This window comes from Trachypithecus francoisi, unplaced genomic scaffold, assembly GCF_009764315.1.
Source record: "Trachypithecus francoisi isolate TF-2019V2 unplaced genomic scaffold, Tfra_2.0 Lachesis_group12, whole genome shotgun sequence".
NCBI classification, from domain to species: Eukaryota; Metazoa; Chordata; class Mammalia; order Primates; family Cercopithecidae; genus Trachypithecus; species Trachypithecus francoisi.
This window is the reverse complement of record NW_022681457.1, coordinates 121,487,257-121,507,253: the sequence shown is the minus strand read 5'-3', so window position 1 is coordinate 121,507,253 and position 19,997 is coordinate 121,487,257. Positions and strand designations below refer to the sequence as shown.

The 19,997-nt window shown below is 56.1% G+C and overlaps 1 protein-coding gene across 8 annotated transcripts; it reads right to left on the bottom strand.

Moving 5' to 3' along the window:
- Nucleotides 1-545: 545 nt before the first annotated feature.
- UBE2J2 (ubiquitin conjugating enzyme E2 J2) lies at nt 546-19,902 on the bottom strand. 8 transcript variants are annotated; one of them, XM_033228787.1, is made up of 10 exons: nt 19,706-19,902; nt 18,902-19,045; nt 14,541-14,649; nt 14,364-14,454; nt 13,912-14,042; nt 8,797-8,837; nt 2,886-2,988; nt 2,669-2,807; nt 1,735-1,815; nt 546-1,182 (listed from the first exon to the last, which is right to left on the bottom strand). In XM_033228787.1, exons 5-10 carry the CDS (start codon nt 14,040-14,042, stop codon nt 898-900), a joined length of 780 nt encoding a protein of 259 aa, XP_033084678.1. In that variant the 5' UTR covers nt 14,364-14,454; nt 14,541-14,649; nt 18,902-19,045; nt 19,706-19,902; the 3' UTR covers nt 546-897. The 8 variants fall into 8 exon arrangements, with proteins under 8 accessions (XP_033084678.1, XP_033084679.1, XP_033084676.1 ...); XM_033228788.1 differs by lacking the exon at nt 14,364-14,454; XM_033228785.1 differs by lacking the exons at nt 14,364-14,454; nt 14,541-14,649.
- Between the last annotated feature and the right edge of the window lie 95 nt (nt 19,903-19,997).

Sequence of the window (19,997 nt, the reverse complement as noted above, 5' to 3'; positions counted from 1 at the left end):
CAGGGGGCGGGCGCAGGGGGCGCGGGATGGGATGTGAGGGAGGCCCCCGAGTGCACGGGGCCAGCCTGCCGGCCGTGGGGGCCTCCCGCAGGGACTCCGGTCCTCCGCCTTCCACCAGCACCGGAGGACGGGCTTCCGGGCCACCGGACTTAAGGAATTCAGGGGAGAGGCCCTGCAGGCCCCCGAGGCCCCCGCGCCTGCAGCCCCGAGGGGCGCCCAGGAGGCCCCGCCCCGCCCCGCCCCGCGGCCCCGCAGTCAAGGGCGACACCTTGTGGTCGGAGCGGGCAGGCTCCCGGCTCCCAGGACAGCCGGAGGCCCCGCGCGCTTTCTAGAAGGAATGCGCTTCATCCCGACTGTAAACACGTTTGTAAATGCTGAGACCAAAGCCCGTCTCCCTGGATCCTGAGCTACGGCTGCCGCTGGCCCCGCTAAGCCTCGTCACGCCATGGCCAGGCCAGACCAGCACGGCGGACGCCAGCTCCACCCGGCCCGCGGCTCCCACCCGCCGGCGCCGGGAGCTCCAAGAACGCACGCGCAGCCCGCGGTCAGCAGCGAGTCTGTATTTCTAAGTGACCACATCTAACAGAATGAAAAACGGGTTTACTAAAACAGGTCCAAAGACAACACGGAAGACAAGCTACGAATCCAGCACACCAGCGGCCCATCCACGCCAGCCCCAGCGGCGGAGGCCGGGGCAGGGCTGTCTCCAGCCTCCTCCAAAGCCCAGTCACACATGTTGGCTGTTGCTTCCCCTTTCAGGCTTTGAACCGCTAAACCCAGGAGCCCGGTGGGTCCGCCTGTGCTGGGCCCGCCTGTGCTGGGCCGTGTGTCCAGCCTGCCCAGGTCACGCTGGTGCGCGGTGCCCGCAGTGGCGCCTTGGGTCTCGGCGCCTGGGCCTCACTCCTGCGCGATGCTCCTCAGCACGTACTTGACCGTGTAAGCAAAGGCCGCAAACCCAACGATAACAAACAAGTTCGCCAGCGCGCCGCCCAGGAGTCCGTGGTGCCGGTTGGCCTGCTGGAGCCCTGCGAGGTTGGGGACGGCCCCCGGCGCATGCCCGTTGAGAAGCTGAATCCCATTCTGGACCAGGTGCGTCTCCCCGTCTGGAACCACGTCTGGCAAGGGAAGAGTCTGGGGTTTGCTACTGAGTTCGTCTTGTGCTTTCTGTTTTTGTTTAATTTCCTAAGAGAGAAACACGAGAAACGCAGCTGGTCTCCAACCAGCGCCTCAGGACCTGCACTCCGGTTCTCAGGAGCTCACGGTCCACCACCAAGAACCAAGCCCTAGGCCACGGTGTCATATCCCGACCCCATCTCACACATGAGGGCCGGAGCGTGGCTGGCCTCACTGGCCCTGTGCCTCTTGGCCCCTGCACTCAGGCAGACCAGAGCAAGGCTGAGCCACAGAGGCCAAGACCAGGGAGCACTCCAGTCCCACATGGCAGCTGCTGTGCCTCCCAGCCATCCCCAGACCACCCAGGTGGCCACTCAGGCCCACGAACTCCATGCCCCTGTGGAAAAGGCCCAGCTCCCAGCCCACCAGCACAGCTGTCTGCAGGCCACCCCCCAGGGCCCAGCCTTCTGCCTCCCCTGCCTCGGGGCTCCTGGGGGAGAGGAGCCATACCGAGGAGGTCTGCAGCTTCAGGACCCAGATGTTACTCTTTGGAAAGAGGTGAAACTGAAGGGTTTTAACAGGGGGGAAGGCGAAACCCATTTCCGACTTTCTCTTTCTTACCTCCACAACTTCAGGAAATAATTCACAAAAGACTTTATCTTTCAAATTAAACGCTAAACTCTGCGCTGCCAGTTGTCTTTTCTAGGAAGGAAGAGAAGGGAATCAGCCAGAAAACTAATTTCAATTCTTTCAAAATTATAAAAGCAGATTTCAAAGTCAAGGGCTGCAGTCTTCATGCTGCAGAAAGCACTTAATAAGCACTCTTCACAGCAAACTTAGAGTCTTATAAAGGCTTCTTAATCTTCTCATCAATTAATGATATCACACTTGATTCCTATTAAAAATAGAAAAATAGGCCGGGCGCGGTGGCTCAAGCCTGTAATCCCAGCACTTTGGGAGGCCAAGACGGGCGGATCACGAGGTCAGGAGATCGAGACCATCCTGGCTAATACGGTGAAACCCCGTCTCTACTAAAAAATACAAAAAACTAGCCGGGCGAGGTGGCGGGCGCCTGTAGTCCCAGCTACTCGGGAGGCTGAGGCAGGAGAATGGCCTAAACCCAGGAGGCGGAGCTTGCAGTGAGCTGAGATCCGGCCACTGTACTCCAGCCTGGGTGACAGAGCGAGACTCCATCTCAAAAAAAAAAAAAAAAAAAGAAAAGAAAAATAAACACCAGCTATCAAAAGCACTGTGCTCCCGGCTGAAAAGGCCCCCGCCGTCTGTGCGACTGGCACTGCCTCAGCCCACCCCAAGATCCCGAGGAGGAACCACTGGCGGGTGTGAATGAGGCTGGAGGTGAATAAAAGCAAGACCGAGAGGTGGTGGGGAACACCAGGCCACAGAGCAGAGCAGTCTCCACCACGGTGCCTGGGACAAGGCGGGAACTCCACCCAGCCCGGCCTGCTGAGAAGAAAGGCAGCTGCAGCTCAGGAACAGAACGCAGCCCCAGAGCCAAGGTGGATGTCCCACAAGGCAGAGGCACTCGAACACTCACTGTGAAGTCCGACGTCTCGATACTGCCCAGGGTGGGGCCCTTCTCCACCATGAAGCTCAGGAGCCCGGTCAGGATGGTGGAGACAGACCAGGCTGGGTTCCACGTGTCCGGGTGGAAATCCGTGATGGAAAGACACAGCCTGTGAAACGGGGGCCCTGTCAGTGCACACTCCCCACTGCGGCCAGAAAGCTTCCACGGCACCCTCCAGGCATCTTACCTGGTGTTGCACTTAAATCTTCCATTGGGAGTTATCATATAAATACTAGGAGGTTTGAAAGGAAATTCTCTGGGAAAAATTAGTTTTCCATGATAATAGCCACCTACATGGAGACAAAACATAAAGAGCCTTGTCGTCCTCCACAGCGGGGCTCCTGGAGACCTTGTCCCCATCCCCACACCACCCCGCCCCCCAGCTCAGCCCGAGTCCTCACTGCCCTCTCCGTGCCGAGCCGGCTCCCAGACTCAGTCCCCCGCTGACCTTACTCTCCACTGCCACTCCTGTCACGACCCACCCACTGTCATGACCACCCAGACCCAATGCCCCTCCCCACCCTACCCGTACCCACCACATGACTGGACCCAGACCCCCCACTTCCCCGGGAGCTCGAGACCCCCACAGCTACCGCACACCTCTCCCCCTGGAGTGTCCCACACACACCCACACCAAGAGCAGAGGGTCGGAAGAGGCAGGCAGGCCTCCCTGCAACACCCCCAGCACATCAGGAGCTCCAGGCCCAGCTGAGGCCGCCCCTCCCAGGACTCAGGTCCAGACCCAGCGACTCTCCAGCACTGTTCGCTTCCCCGACCAACTGCACCCAAAAGCCAGCAAAACCCACCTCAAACACACCACTCTCCACCACACCCCCCTCCAAGTTCTGCCAAATGTCCCCTGCCCTGACCTGAACCCCTGGATTCGGGCCTCATCCATGGCTGTTCCCACATCCTCCCCTCCCAAGCTCTCGAATCCACCTGACCAGGATTTCTCCCTGCTCTACCAAACCTGACCTGAAGGTTGACCTCAGGGTCACCCACACGTACCACCACCACTCGTGGTGGATTTTTTTTTTTTTTTTGAGACACAACCTCTGCCTCCCGGGTTCAAGCGATTATCCTGTCTCAGCCACCTGAGTAGCTGGAACTATAGGCGCCTGCCACCACGCCTGGCTAATTTTGTTTTAATTTTAGTGGAGACGGGGTTTCACCGTGTTAGCCAGGATGGTCTCTATCTCCTGACCTCATGATCCACCCGCCTCGACCTCCCAAAGTGCTGGGATTACAAGCGTGAGCCATCTCGCCCGGCCCTCCCACTGGTTTCTGACCACCCAACGGCATAGCCTTATCAGGGGCCACTCCTGGCTCTGCCTCTCCAAAGCCCCACCCTGGTCTAGCTCCTCCCTCCCCACCCCCTCTTCCAACTCCAGCCAGCCCCTCTTCACCCACCCAAGCACAGGGTGCTCTCCTCTCAGTCCTAGCATCTTCCTGGGGTCGCCCCAGTTTCACGGCCTCCCATCAGAAGCCCTGGAATGGCTGCTCAGCCACTGCCCCCACGGTGCACCCAGGGGCCCCCTGCACACTCCAGGCCACTACACTGACTGTCCACAGCACAGCACCCAGACGCCCCCATCCAGGACAGAATTCCGGCCACTTCCACCAAATGGCAACTTGGCAACTCCATCCTCCTGGTACCACACCTACACAATGAGCAAATCCTGTTGGTTCCACCTTCAAATCAATCTAGATCCACACACCCTACATGGCCTCCCCCGGCCCTGCTCTGGGACCCTCCACAAGCTGCCTCATGGCACCCCGCCCCAGCCCGAGGCCCACACCCTGGCTGCCCAGGCTGCACCTGGAGTTGGTTGGAAATTCAGAGCTTGGGGCCAACCCCAACCAGAGCAGAAGTGCATGAGCCAGGACTCCCCGGCCACACCTGCATGTGTGTGCGCCTATGTCTATGCGTGTGCATGCTGTCAGGATGCGTGTGCACATGTCTATGTGTGTGTGTGCATGCTGTCAGGACACGTGTGCGTGCATGTGTTGCGTGTGCATGCCACCAGGACGCATGTGTGCAGGTTTGCGTGTCATCAGGATTCGTGCGTGTGTACATGCCATCAGGACACATGCGTGTATGTGTGTGCATGTGCATGCCATCAGGTTTGAGCACTGGCCTCTGTCCTCCCTTCAGGTTCCCTGTGCACAACCCTGCCCCAATGCGAGTTCCCAAATCGCCGCGGGCTCTTCTGCTCCAGAGCCACCCTGTGTAGGATGCAGCACCCCTGCTCCTAGGGAGCTTCACATCTTGCAGGGAACTCTCATCATTTTAGGCCACCTCGGGATCCACTCTGAATCGTGGCTGGACTTTCTCTGACCGGAAGCGGGGCTGTCACCCAGGACAATTTTCAGTTCACATCCCCCTTCCTCGAGCTGATCCACCCAGACGCCCATGCTATGCACTGTCCCCTGGTGACCCCCCCCGTGTCCCCACAGGCCCCACGCCCCACATGGACTGTGCAGCCACAAAGCAAGAGTTCCCCACAGTCACAGTGTGGCCTCACGGCAGCCACACGGCAGAGACCCCCCCCAGTCACAGCGTGACCACACCACAGAGCCCCCCCAGTCACAGATTCCACTTGATTCTTTAGAAAAATTGTTTTAACTATTCTAGGTCCTTTGCCTTTTCATGTAAATTTTAGAATAAGCTTGTGTAGTATACACAAACAGATTTTGTTAGGACTGTGTGAAATCTACAGATTAACTCAAGGGGAATTATTTGGCAACATTTGCAGAAAGTCAGCTCTGAACTGTCAGAGTGGGCATGCCTGGGCAGAACAGCCACGGAGCCCAGTGCACAGAGGGGACACAGCTAATGTACGCCAGGCCAGAAAGACATGGACCTGGCACAGGAGCCACCAAGAAGGTAGGAAGAGGGGTCAGAAATCCCCAAGTCAGGAAGGAAGCCATCGTCAGCAGCATCAGATACCAGAGGCTAAGAAACTGAGGACTGAGAACAGCCCCTTGGCAAGTGGCAATTCAGAGGGTTCCCTGGAGACTGAAGGAGAGCAGAGGGCAGGGCTGCAAACAGCAGAAGGCATCCCCCAGTGAGGGGGAGGGCCGCAGGGATGGCAGCAGCAGTGCCATAGAGGGGAAAAGGGAGGGGCAGTAGGAACACACCTTCTGCCTCTGAAGCGAGGCTTTCCTGAGACCCAGGACCAGCACAGAGCCACACAACGGAAGGGATGGGAAGGGACCAGGATAAGAGCACAAGTGACAGGGTTGGGGCCGGCAACGGCCCCACCACACCCAGGGGCTGCCCCCTCTTCTCCCAACTGTGTCCAGCCCTGTCGGGGGAGCAGCTTATCTCCACCAGCAACTGACCTGGCTGGTGATGTTGAGAGAGGCCGGGTGTAGATACAGAATTAATATTCACTATTTATTTCAAAAAAACTAAAATCACAAAACAAAATAAAAGTAAAGCTAGCATAATTTTGCTTGTCAAAGACCACCACTCATTTTTTTTTTTTTTTTTGAGACAGAGTTTCGATCTTATCACCCAACCTGGAGTGCAGTGGCGCGATCTCGGCTCACTGCAAGCTCTGCCTCCTGGGTTCAAGCGATTCTCCTGCCTCAGCCTCCCGAGTAGCTGGGACTACAGGCGCCCACCACCACGCCTGGCTAATTTTTTGTATTTTTTTTAGTAGAGACGAGGTTTCACCATATTAGCCAAGATAGTCTCGATCTCCTGAAGAGTTCTGCTCTTGTCACCCAGGCTGGACTGCAACAGCACGACCTCGGCTCACTGCAACCTCCGCCTCCAGGGTTCAAGTGATTCTCCTGCCTCAGCCTCCCGAGTAGCTGGGATTACAGGCATGAGCCACCATGCCCAGCTAATTTTGTTATTTTTAGTAGAGATGGAGTTTCTCCATGTTGGTCAGGCTGGTCTCGAACTCCTGACCTCAGGTGATCCGCCTGGTTAAGCCTCCCAAAGTGCTGGAATTACAGGTGTGAGCCACCGCGCCGCCCAGCAGTGGCTGATTCTTCAAATCAGCTGAAGGCACACAGACTCATCATAACAAGTAACACGCCCTGGACACTGCTCCCGGGCCTTATCTTGCCATGGCCTGCTGGCATCCCCAGTGCTGGTCACAGTCCATGGCACTAGGATCAAGTGCCTGCCCTACAGATGGGCTCCTGCCGGCTGCCCTGGTTGCAGATGAACCCAGAACTGGGATTCCTGAGCCAAAGGAGAGTCCACGGGTGTGGCTGTGAGAACTCGGCCAAAGTGCCTTCAGGAGAGCCTTTTTTTTTTTTTTTTTTGAGACGGAGTCTGGCTCTGCCGCCCAGGCTGGAGTGCAGTGGCCGGATCTCAGCTCACTGCAAGCTCCGCCTCCTGGGTTTACGCCATTTTCCTGCCACAGCCTCCCGAGTAGCTGGGACTACAGGCGCCCGCCACCTCGCCCAGCTAGTTTTTTTTGTATTTTTTTGGTAGAGACAGGGTTTCACCATGTTAGCCAGGATGGTCTCGATCTCCTGACCTCATGATCCGCCTGTCTCGGCCTCCCAAAGTGCTGGGATTACAGGCTTGAGCCACCGCGGCCAGCCAGGAAAGCCTTTTTCTTTTTTTTTCTTTTTTTTTTTTTTTTTGAGGCGGTGTCTCGCTCTGTCGCCCGGACTGGAGTGCAGTGGCGGATCTCAGCTCACTGCAAGCTCCGCCTCCCGGGTTCACGCCATTCTCCTGCCTCAGCCTCCCGAGCAGCTGGGACTACAGGCGCCCGCCACCTCGCCCAGCTAGTTTTTTGTATTTTTAGTAGAGACGGGGTTTCACCGTGTTAGCCAGGATGGTCTCGATCTCCTGACCTCGTGATCCGCCCGTCTCGGCCTCCCAAAGTGCTGGGATTACAGGCTTGAGCCACCGCGCCCGGCCCAGGAGAGCCTTTTTCATTCTTACTCACCCACAACCCTCCCGACAGTCCAAAGCAGGGGTTTGCAAACCTTCTTCTAGCAGCAGCACTTTCCTCTAGTGAAATCTCACCCAAAGCCTCCACACACAGGCCAACAGAGCCTGCTGCTCCAGCCACCTGAAGCTGGGGCCCTGCGGCTGGACAGCCAACTGCTGACCTGGCCCTGCTGTGCCTTGCATTTGCCGGTGGGACAGTATCCACGGGCATGCTGACTCCTGAGCTGGCCCAGACCAAGGCTGGCGCCTGCCTCCGCCAAAGGCCCCAGGAACTTGCTGACAGCTCCAGCATCTACTCTGTAAATGACACCCAGGACTCTAGGTGGTGTCTGCTGACCTGGAGGGGTCAGGCTGCTGGATAGGCCTTGGTAGCTGATGAAGGACTGAGGTGCTGGGCAGGTCCTGCAGCCTCCCAAAGCCCCAGATGCCACCACACAGGGGTACTTCCGCTTAGCTCAGAGACCGTCCTGGGGATCACGAGACCCTGGGGGCACCCAGCACAAAGGGCATATTGAATACATATGTCTTTCCTTTGATGATATGCACCAGAGCTTAAGAAACAGTAGAAGGCTGGGCGCGGTGGCTCACGCCTGTAATCCCAGCACTTTGGGAGGCCGAGACGGGCGGATCACGAGGTCAGGAGATCGAGACCATCCTGGCTAACACGGTGAAACCCCATCTCTACTAAAAAAAAAAATACAAAAAACTAGCCGGGCGAGGTGGCGGGCGCCTGTAGTCCCAGCTACTCGGGAGGCTGAGGCAGGAGAATGGCGTGAACCCGGGAGGCGGAGCTTGCAGTGAGCTGAACAGCACTCCAGCCGGGCGACAGAGCGAGACTCCGTCTCAAAAAAAAAAAAAAAAAAAAAAGAAACAGTAGAACAGGCCAGCTTCAGTGTTTACCCCAGTCTGGTTTTCTCGGCTGTGGCCCTATGGTGTCAGAGGCTGGTGAACACAGATGCTACAGGCAGCCCGGCAGGCTGAGACACATCAGCAGAGCCAACACTTCCAGCGCGTGAAGAAGCAGACGAGGATGAGTTCCAACTAAGCCAATTTAACTAGGGCACATCCAAAGTAGAAAGGCTGCTGTTTGCAAATAAAAGATGTTGAACAGGCAAGGTTGATTCAGAATATAAAAACTGCCTGGTGTTCTTCTACCCAAGTACAGAATTCTTACCTTCGTAAGGGGTCATCTCTGGGCCTCGGACGACATAGTGCCTAAGGGAGAGAAGAAAATTACTTGGGATTTGGGGACAGCAAATTCTCCAAAACCTGAAGCATTCCAAGCCTGGGGTTTACAGGACCCAGTCAAAATTACATTCACATTCAGGCAGTGAACAAATGAAAGTGAAATGTCACACAGCCACACAGCTTCAAAGCTCCCAGTCTCTTCTACTGTGGGTGCTTTTAGTCTCTTTGTAACAAGATCCTAAAGACTATATGTTTATCATAAAATACCTTTGTTTCTACAATATAACATGCACGAAGCTAATCCTAATTATTAACAACTGAAATCTTAAATAAATTTTAATGTCACAGTACGTTACTAAGACGTACTTGAAGACGATAATCCTAGCACTTTGGAAGGGCACGGTGGGAAGATCACTTGAGCCCAGGAGTTTGACACCAGCCTAGGCAACATAGCAAGACCTCACCTTTATTTAAAAAAAAAAACAGCCAGGTGTGGTAGTGCATGCCTGTGGTCCCAGCTACTCAGGAGGCTGAGGCGGGAGGATGCCTGAGCCAGGAGTTTCAGGCTGCAGTAAGCTATGACTGCTACCACATCCCATTTGGGCAACAGAGTGAGATCCTATCTCCAAGGAAAAAACCATGTACTTTTAAAATGTATATTCTTTTTTTTTTTTTTTTGAGACGGAGTCTCGCTCTGTCGCCCAGGCTGGAGCGCAGTGGCCGGATCTCAGCTCACTGCAAGCTCCGCCTCCTGGGTTCACGCCATTCTCCTGCCTCAGCCTCCCAAGTAGCTGGGACTACAGGCGCCCGCCACCTCACCCAGCTAGTTTTTTGTATTTTTTAGTAGAGACGGGGTTTCACCATGTTAGCTAGGATGGTCTTGATCTCCTGACCTCATGATCTGCCCGTCTCGGCCTCCCAAAGTGCTGGGATTACAGGCTTGAGCCACCACGCCCGGCCTTAAAATGTATATTCTTAAATGTACTTATACATAATGTGTTTTCTTGTATCACACACGCAGGCTAAACAGAACACAGCTAGTGATGTGGGGCCGGCTCTGTGCCCCAGCTGTTTTTCATGCTCCTAGAAAAACCATAAGTGACTTAAGCAGCTGTCCTGGAGCAGAAAGAACAGGAACTGCCGTGATTGTCCCCAAAACCACAGTCCCCACACGGAGCTCACCCTCAGACCAGGGGCAGCAGCATTATCGACCATACACTCCTCCACACAAATAAATAAGGCTTCTGCTTCACGTAAAGAGGTGTCTGGGCTTTACAGATTCCCAAACCAAACAGAAGCGCACAGAGATGAAAGTAAAACCAGAAATGCCAGAAACCAGACACAGCTGCAACTGCCAATACCAGCCATCATCTTTCCCCTTGCTCTCCCCCAGGACATGTGTGCCATCACTTTAAAACTAACAGGGGCCAGGCTCAGTGGCTCACGTCTGTAATCCCAGCACTCTGGGAGGCCGAGGTGGGTGGATCACCTGAAGTCAGGAGTTTGAGATTAGCCTGGTGAACATGGCAAAACTCCATCTCTACTAAAAATACAAAAATTAGGCTGGGCGCGGTGGCTCACACCTGGAATCCCAGCACTTTGGGAGGCCGAGGCAGACGGACTGCCTGAGGTCAGGAGTTCGAGACCAGCCTGGGCAATATGGTGAAACTCCATCTCTACTAAAAATACAAAACTTAGCTGGTCATGGTGGCGCACACCTGTAATTCCAGCTCGGGAGGCTGAGGCAGGAGAATTGCTTGAACCTGGAAGACGGAGGTTGCAGTGAGCCGAGATCGCGCCGCTGCACTCCAGCCTGAGTGACAAAAACACTCAAAAGAAAATACTAATGGGATGATGTGATGCGTGCCATCTGCCAGCTGATATGTTTTCCTCAAAAAATGCCATCATCATGTGTCAGTGGCCCAGGAACCCAGGGACTCTGAGCTCAGCACACGATGCACCCAAGAGTGTGGCCTTAAGTTGTTCCTGTACCCAATTCCTGTGCCCAAGCTGCGAACATTGGGACGAAATAAAGAAGTTGCTCTCTTCCTGAGACAGAGCCCAGCAGCCTTGGGGCAGCCGAGACAAGATGGGATCCATGTGGCCCACGGCGCACCCCACAGGCCTTTTCTGGGAAAGCAGCTTCTCAGGGAGGAGAGAGACACCTGCTGAGGCCCTGCCAGGGGCTCCCGCAGCACAGGCCTGACACTGACATTGCTGTCCCGGGTCAGGTGCCACCACCTGACAACAGGGGCTTACTGCCTCCACAGTACACGCAACGTGGTCTATGCTGAGCCACGTTGCAGTGCCACTATGCAGGTGCCAGGCAGAGGACGCCTAGGACCAGCCCCATAAAGTCCCTGGGCCTTCCCCTAAAAGGTTTCAGTTTCCAATGAGCTTCTCTGGTCAACATTCCACACGTGCCGTCCAAACCCAAGCCTGCTGCTGGGAATGGAGCACAGAGACTTTGCCCCACGTGCCTCTTTCACTGGCTGACTGCTGTTTTCTCTCCATAATTTGTGTGTGTGCGTGCGTGTGTGTGTGTAACGGAGTCTCGCTCTCTCCAGGCTGGAGTACACTAGTGCGATCTCAGCTCACTGCAACCTCCACCTCCCGGGATCAAGCAATTCTCCTGCCTCAGCCTCCCAAGTAGCAAGTAGCTGAGATTACAGGCACACGCCACCATGCCCGGCTACTTTTTGTATTTTTAGTAGAGAAGGGGTTCCACCATGTTGGCCAGGCTGGTCTCAATCTCCTGACCTCGTGATCCACCTGCCTCGACCTCCCACAGTGCTGGGATTACAGGCGTGAGCCCCCGCGTCCAGCTTCTCTCCGTAATGTTAATGGTGAGTATTCTTTGTGAATCATCCAACCTGCACAGTGTCTTGGGGATGCCTGACCCACAGACTTGTGGGAAACGATTCCCCACACAACGAAGGCGTCCTCGCAACCAGGGAGGCGGCGGCTACCGTGGAACTTGTCCCTCGCACCTGCCAGCAATGTTCTGGGGAGCCGCATCAGATTTTCACCACTGGGGGCAGAGAGCACTCTGGTGGCCAAGGGGCTATGCCTCACCCTGGGTATCCTCCACCTGCCTGGGCTGGGCCTCCTCTGTGAGCCAGAGAAGGTGGACCCCTGACCACGCAGAAACACTTCCTTTCAACTCACTGAAGTATCTTTTCTCTGGAATTAAAAACATTAGGCCAGGCATGGTGGCTCATGCCTGTAATCCCAGCACCTTAGGAGACTGAGGCAGGCAGACCACCTGAGATAAGGAGTTTGAGACCAGCCTGACCAATATGGTGAAACCGCATCTCTACTAAGACAGGAGAATTGCTTGAACCTGGGAGGCGGAGGTCACAGTGAGCCGAGATCATGCCATTGCACTCCAGCCTGGGCAACAGAGCAAGACTCTGTCTCAAAAAAATAAATAAGGCTGGATGCAGTGGCTCACGCCTGTAATCCCAGCACTTTGGGAGGCCGAGGCGGGCGGATCATGAGGTCAGGAGATTGAAACCATCCTGGCTAACACAGTGAAACCCCGTCTCTACTAAAAATACAAAAACAAAAAACTAGCCAGGCGAGGTGGCGGGCACCTGTAGTCCCAGCTACTCGGGAGACTGAGGCCAGAGAATGGCGTGAACCCGGGAGGCGGAGCTTGCAGTGAGCCAAGATTGCACCACTGCACTCCAGCCTGGGCGACAGTGCTAGACTCTGTCTCAAAAAAATAAATAAATAATTAAAAAATAAATAAATAACTTTTCTTTTTTTTTTTTTTTTTTTTTGAGACGGAATCTCGCTCTGTCCCCCAGGCTGGAGTGCAGTGGTACGATCTCGGCTCACTGCAAGCTCCGCCTCCCGCATTCATGCCATTCTCCTGCCTCAGCCTCCCAAGCAGCTGGGACTACAGGCGCCCGCCAACGTGCCCGACTAATTTTTTGTACTTTTAATAGAGACGGGATCTCACCATGTTAGCCAGGATGGTCTCAATCTCCTGACCTCGTGATCCGCCCGCTTCCGCTTCGGTCTCCCAAAGTGCTGGGACTATAGGTGTGAGCCACCGCGCCTGGCCATAACTAACTATTTTTTTTAAAGATCAAAATATAAAACATCCTCACATTTTCCTTTTTTTTTTTTTTTTTTTTTGAGACGGAGTTTCACTCTTGTTGCCCAAGCTGGAGTGCAGCGGCATGAACTTGGCTCACTGCAACCTCCGCCTCCCAGGTTCAAGAGATTCTCCTGTCTCAGCCTCCCGAGTAGCTGGGATTACAGGCGCATGCCATCACGCCCAGCTAATTTTGTATTTTTAGTAGAGACAGGGTTTCACCATACTGACCAGGCTGGTCTCAAACTCCTGACCTCAGGTGATCTGCCCGCCTCAGCCTCACAAAGTGCTGGGATTACAGACGTGAGCCACCACGCCCGGCCTCTCACACTTTATTTCTTACCAAATTACTAGCAGACCTGTCATGGCAGTGTTTCCACAGAGCGGTGTGCACTCTCACACTCTATACTTCAACAAGGGGGAGAGTCACCATGAGGTGAACTAAGCTTATGAGGCACAAGTCCTCTCGTTGTCAGCCTGAGGGTCGGGGCACCTGGCCCATGCCAGTGCCAGGGACAGGAGTATCGGACCCTAGTCCTGTCAAATACTCCAAGCCAAAATAGGCTAATTCCCGTATCCAGAAGCAAAGACCAGAGTCTAGAAAGGCAGTTTCTCCTCTAACTGCCTGGAGCACACATCAGCAGCAGCTGTGAGCCCTGCATACCTGGACCCCTCCCTTAAGGACCCCACACCAGAGATTCTCTCCAGCCCCAACCTGAGGCAACCTGGACCCCGCCCCCTCAAGGACCCCACACGGGAGATTCTTTCCAGCCCCAGACTGAGTCAAGCAGGGCTCTGTGATGTCCCCAGCATGCGTCCATTGGGAGAAGACCGGAGAGTGTCCACCGGCCCCTGGGCACCCACTCACCCCTGGGGAGGGTGCAGGAGCACCTTGCCAATGCCATGACTGGGGCACCAGGCTCACCCAGCCAGGCCAGCAGAGGCCTGCGTGGCAGCGACAGTCAGTGCAGGGTGATCAGTGGCGCGGAGCCTTACCACTCGAGAATATTCGAAGGGAGGGGCTCGGCACAGATGTAAGGCACCGGGTCTTTCTTAATGCGAAGGTAGTCCTGCTTCAGCCTCTGGGTTGCTGTGGTTGGAGCCCTCTTATTGCTGGTGCTGCTCATCTGTTAAAAACAATGTCTACACTGACGAAGAAAAGTGGTGCTGGCCACAGCTCTCCCCCCAACGCGGCTCCACTGCCGTTTCTGCAGCCCACCACTCATTCAGGGCCCAGCCGTAATGTACACACCTCAGCCCAGTCACCCAGAGTCACAGGTCACCCTGACTTGTCACCCGCCCAGATACCCAGAGGCCCTGTGGCTTCTCTTTTCCCATCTGTCCCGCCACCGCCTTCACTGACACAACGTACAGCTCAGGCACAAAGATGAGGAGAAACCCAAAGCCTGGCTCCCGTCCTCAAAGAACTCACACAGGGATACACTTACGGGGCCTGACGTGGTGCTAAGGCCACAGCCTCAGACCAGCTCCTGAGGGCAGCTACTCGCACCTTCCAACTCTGAGCTCAAGGACCTCTCGCTGATGGAGAATCCACACCATGGAAATGGGCAGGCACCACCGCCAGCCCCTCCACTGCACCCGGAAGCCCGCTGCCCAACATTTACCACTGGCCACAAGCAAAAGGAGCCGCAGAATGGGGGAGCCTCTGCGGCTGGAGTGACGAAGACTCTGGAGACTCCGAGGCACTCGCTGGGCAGAGGAGCAGCTGTCTTCCTGGTAGAAGGGGCCACAGGTGAACAGGCCACACCTGAGCAAGTGCAGTGTGCAGTGGCCCAAGCACAGTGAGAGCAGGGATAAGACTGGCCAGGGAGGTGGAGCCAGGGCATAAGGGTTTATTTTCTTATTTTTTGTGAGACAGGGTCTTGCTCTGTCGCCCAGGCTGGAGTCACTGCAGCCTTCACCGCCTTGGCTCAAGCAATCCTAGCACCTCAGCCTCCTGCGTAGCTGAGACTACAGACGCGTGCCACCACGCCTAGCTAATTTTTTATTTTTTGTAGAGATGGGATCTCACTGTGTTGCCCAAGCTAGTCTCAAACTCCTGGCCTCAAGTGATTCTCACGCCTCAGCCTCCCAAAGTGCTACAATTACAGGCATGAGCAACTGCAACCTGGGCCCCGCAGGGGTTTTGGGTCCAAGCCTTAAGGCAGATCGTATCTTCTGTTAGGAAGGTCACTCTGGTGGCTCCAGGTGGGACATTCAAGACAGCACTGCAGGCCGAGCACGGAGCGTGAGGCACCATCAAGCAAGAGAAGAGGCTGGATCAGGGACCCCAAGGCCCCTGAGCCATGCCCGAGGCTGGGGAGAGGGGTGGTGATGAAAACAGGACTCCCTGCTGCATCAGACTAGCTCCAACTCAAACCTCTTTTATTTCTATTTTTTTTTTGAGAGACAGAATCTTCACTGTTCATTGCCCAGGCTGGAGTGCAGTGGCATGATCTCCGCTCACTGCAACCTCTGCCTCCCAGGTTCAAGCGATTTTCCTGCCTCAGTCACCCAAGCAGCTGGGATCACAGGCGCCTGCCACCACACTAGGCAATTTTTTTCATATTTTTAGTAGAGACGGAGTTTCACCATGTTGGTCAGGCTGGTCTCGAACTCCTGACCTCAGGTAATCTGCCCATCTCAGCCTCCCAAAGTGCTGGGATTACAGGCGTGAGTCCCTGTGCCCAGCCATGGCCACACGCTTTAATAAAGTCCCTGGACATCAGTGGTCATCAATAATGGCCAGTGACCAGTGATCTCCATCCTGACCTCCCAGTTCCCACAAACCTGAAGCCGACTCCACCAGCCTCCCTGCTGATATGCTTTGGCTGTGTCCCCATCCAAATCTGATCTTGAATTGTAATCCCCGTAATCTCCCATGTCCAGGGAGGGACCTGGTGGGAATTTATCTTGAATTGTAAACCCCACAGTCTCCCATGTTGAGGGAGGGACCTGGTGGGAGGTGATTGGATCGTGGAAGTGGTTTGCCCCAAGCCGTTCTCAGGAGAGCTGATGGTTTACAAGGCAGTGTTCGCTGCTCTTGCCCACTCTCTTGCCCGCTGCCGTGTAAAACATGCCTCTTTCCCTTCCGCCATGATTGTAAGTTTCCTGAGGCCTCCCTGGCCATGCGGAACTGTGAGTCCATTAAACCCCTTTTCTTTATAAATTACTGAGTCTCGGGTACGTCTTTATAGCAGCGTGAGAACCAACTCACACACCTGCCGACAGCCACACACTCTACCTCCCTTCAGTCTCCGCCTGCCAGATATCTCCAGACTTGGATTCTCTGACTGGTTTATTCCTTCTCAGAGAATCATCACCAGTGGCCTGTTCAGTGTCTATTCCCAACCCGAGGATGGCGATGGCCAGGGCTTGGCTGCTCACCCCACACACCCAGGGCCTGGAGTGCAGAGCTCAGCCAGGGCACCCACAGCGTGCTCCCAAATGTGTAGCCGAAGCACCACCCCCGACCCTGCGTCTTGTTCTGGGGTCCCCGACACTTGCAATCCTTGTTCACCACATCCTTCCCACTCCCATTATCCTCTCTAATGCAAAATGGCGTCACTTCTTCCATCAGCACCACAGCAGCCTCCCAACTCCTCCGTGAGTCCAGAAGGTCTGAGCTTCTAGTCTCTTCCATCTCAAGGCCCTCTTGTACTCCTTTTTTTTTTTTTTTTTTTTTTTTTTTTTTTTTTGTTGAGACGGAGTCTCGCTCTGTCGCCAGGCTGGAGTGCAGTGGCCGGATCTCAGCTCACTGCAAGCTCCGCCTCCCGGGTTTACGCCATTCTCTCGCGCCTCAGCCTCCCAGTAGCTGGGACTACAGGCGCCCGCCATCTCGCCCGGCTAATTTTTTGTATTTTTTTAGTAAGAGGGGTTTCACCGTATTAGCCAGGATGGTCTCGATCTCCTGACCTCGTGATCCGCCCGTCTCGGCCTCCAAAGTGCTGGGAACAGGCTGAGCCACCGCGCCCGGCCGGCCCTCTTGTACTCCTAAGTCAACACACTGTTCTGATCACCCACTCCCCCAACCACCCTTCAGGATACTCCACAGCCAAGCAAAGAAAAATCAACACCTCCTCTTGCCTGCCAGCCCCTTGACAGAGCAGCCCCAGTCAGCCCTCCTCGTTTCCAACTCCCAAGACCCGGCACAGCCCGGGCCCCACTCCAAACCCCTGACCGACACACTCCTTCTCACAGCTGCTTCCCAGCCTAGACTGTACTGGAAACTCCCCTAGGCCCTTCCGGGCCACCGCCTTCAGAGGCCTCCCTGATTTCCCTGCCAAATGCCTCCCACTCTGTCCCACATCACTGGCCTCCATGTGACCCCACACACCATGCAGGGCCCTTTCGGGCCCCAGCAGAGGCAGAGGCGGGCTCCTCGGCCTAAGGACTGCCTCCCCAGGAGGGCCCTCGCCAGGAACGGGTTCCAGTCCTGCCCGGGAAGGAGGTGCTTCCACACAGTGGCATCCCCAGCTCCTGGCTCCAGAAGCCAATGGGCCAGGGATCTCCCCTCAGGCCAACACCTGGTGATGGCCACAGCGATGGCCCCAAGCAGCACTCCACACAGGCCGTCCTTTCAAACGCTCACCCTGAAGCTAACACTCTGCCATATACAAAATAATTCACTGGACAATTCAAGTACAGGTGTGTCTGGGCTTAGCTAAGTGGCCAGGCTGCGGGTTTAATGAACGTTCATGGACAGCCACGCAAAAATAAAATAGATTCCATCAAGTCAGTCACAAGCAAGCTTCCCTCCCATACTTGCTTGGAGAGGCTTTTAAAATCATGTTCACAATTCAACTGCTGTTTCCCCAGACACCCTTCCTGAGCTTCACACAGAACAGCTTTCTCACGTCCCCCAGAGGGCCAGGGGGCTATTTCCCCCAATTCATCTCATCCCAATATGACAGCAGGAAGGACAAAGAAAATAAAAATCCATAAAGGGGCCGGGCGCGGTGGCTCACACCTGTAATCCCAGCACTTTGGGAGGCCAAGGTGGGCAGATCACCTGAGGTCGGGAGTTCGAGACCAGCCTGACCAACATGGTAAAACCCTGTGTCTACTAAAAATACAAAATTAGACAGGCGTGCTGGCAAATGCCTATAATCCCAGCTACCCGGGTGGCTGAGACAGGAGAATCGCTTGAACCAGGAGGTGGAGGTTGTGGTGAGCTGAGATCACGCCATTGCACTCCAGCCCGGGCAACAAGAGTGAAACTCCATCTCAAAAAAAAAAAAAAAAAAATTAGCCGGGTGTGGTGATGGGCACCTGTAATCCCAGCTACTCTAGAGGCTGAGGTGGGAGAATTACTTGAACTCGGGAGCCGGAGGTTGCAGTGAACTGAGATCATGCCACTGCACTCTAGCCAGGGCAACAGAGACCCTGTCTCAAAAAAAAAAAAAATCCACAAAGGAAGCAAACTGCGCGAACAGAGTTTGAAGCATATGTGCCTGGGGTTCCCTTCAAACATCCCCACAGACAAGGCGCACCAAGCTCATCATCCTGCTGAGAGAAAGAGCTGGCGATTTTAAAACAAAAAGGTACAGAAAAAAACGTTTACACGGAAACTGCATTAAAGCAGCGTGAATCACCGAGGGCGGCTGTGCCCAGGCGCTGAGACAGTGGCTGCCCAGCATCCCTCACCCATCCCTCTTTGTCTGGACAGCTCTTTCCTGCTTAGGGATGTGGCAGGAAACCTTAGCCTGACCCATCCGCCAGGCGCGTGGCACGCCCAGGTCCGGAACTGCCACGGAAGTCTCTGCCTTCTCCACCAGACTGCTCAGAAGGCTGGATGGAAGCCCGGGCCGATGGAGGTGAGACACTCACCTGCCTGTCACTCGCACGTGTACCTGCCTAGAGCAGAGCTGCTAAGGAGGTCAGCGGTACCAGGCCGTGCAGATGACGGACTGCGAGTTCCGGGCACCCAGACCCAACCACGCCCTAGGCTGAGGTGCTGGACTTTTGGATCAAGCGAGATACTCACTTCTTCGGACGCCAGATTACACCGTCTGTTTCCCCTGGGGCAGGACGCGGGGCCACCGACCTGCCCCAGCCAAGCCTGCTGTCCACTCCTCGCTGCCCTCCCACCGGGCCGAGGCCCCACCTTTCAGCCGCTTCCTATCTGGCTCTGGCAAGAGGGTGGCAACCGGACTTGAGTTAAATACACACGCACTAAGTGGCACGCATTGAAAAGGAGGCCAGGAGGTGACACCTGGCCAGGGACTGAGAGGATGCGGGGAACTGGCAGGTGTGGACGGCGAGGCCCGGTGCAGCTCAGGGACTTGTTCCGGGCCCGTGTCTTACTCCCGCCGGCCGGCGGTGGAGCCAGACTCCGGTCTCCCACTGTCACCGCCCGGGTTTCCCAGAAACGCTGGCCCTGAGCACCGTCCCGGGCACGCTCGTGTCTATGGGGCAGTGTGGGGTCTAACAGTTCAGGGCGAGGCGGCGGCGGGCTCAACGGCAGCCCTCCCCCGACACAGACTCCCGGGATCCACTGACAAACCAGGATCGAGGCTGCCGGTCCTGGGGCAGCCGCAAGTGTCCCAACGGACGGGAGACCCGGCCTAGTGGTCAAGTCCCCGACCTGACCCTGACCCGGAACTCCAGGAACCCGCCGTAACCGACCTCGGGTTCCGCGCAGGCTCGGGCCAGGGACCCGCGGGCGGCGGGCGCGAACGGAAAAGCGTCGCGCAGGGTCCCCCGCAGCCCCGGGCCGCCGCTGTGGCCGGCTCCGGCGGGGCGAACGAGCGGGCCCGAGGACCCGGCGCAGGCCTGCGAGCGCGCTCACCTCTCCCTGTCGCTGCGCGTGGGCCGCCGCCGCGCTCAGGCTCGCCGTGGTCGAGGCCGGAGCAGGGTGCGGAAAAGCGGGGCCCGCGCCCGAAACAGCCACACCGCGCCGGGACTGGGCCCACCGAACCCGTCGCAGGGCCGCTGCCGCCTCAACCTCCAAGATGGCCGCTCGCGGGGCGGAACCAGCCTAGTTTCTGCTTCCGGTGCGCGGTCCCTGGGGGGAGGGGGCCGCTCTAGGCAGCCTGGAGGACCGCGCCCACGACTCTCTGTCGCCGCCGGCGCCGGGCGGG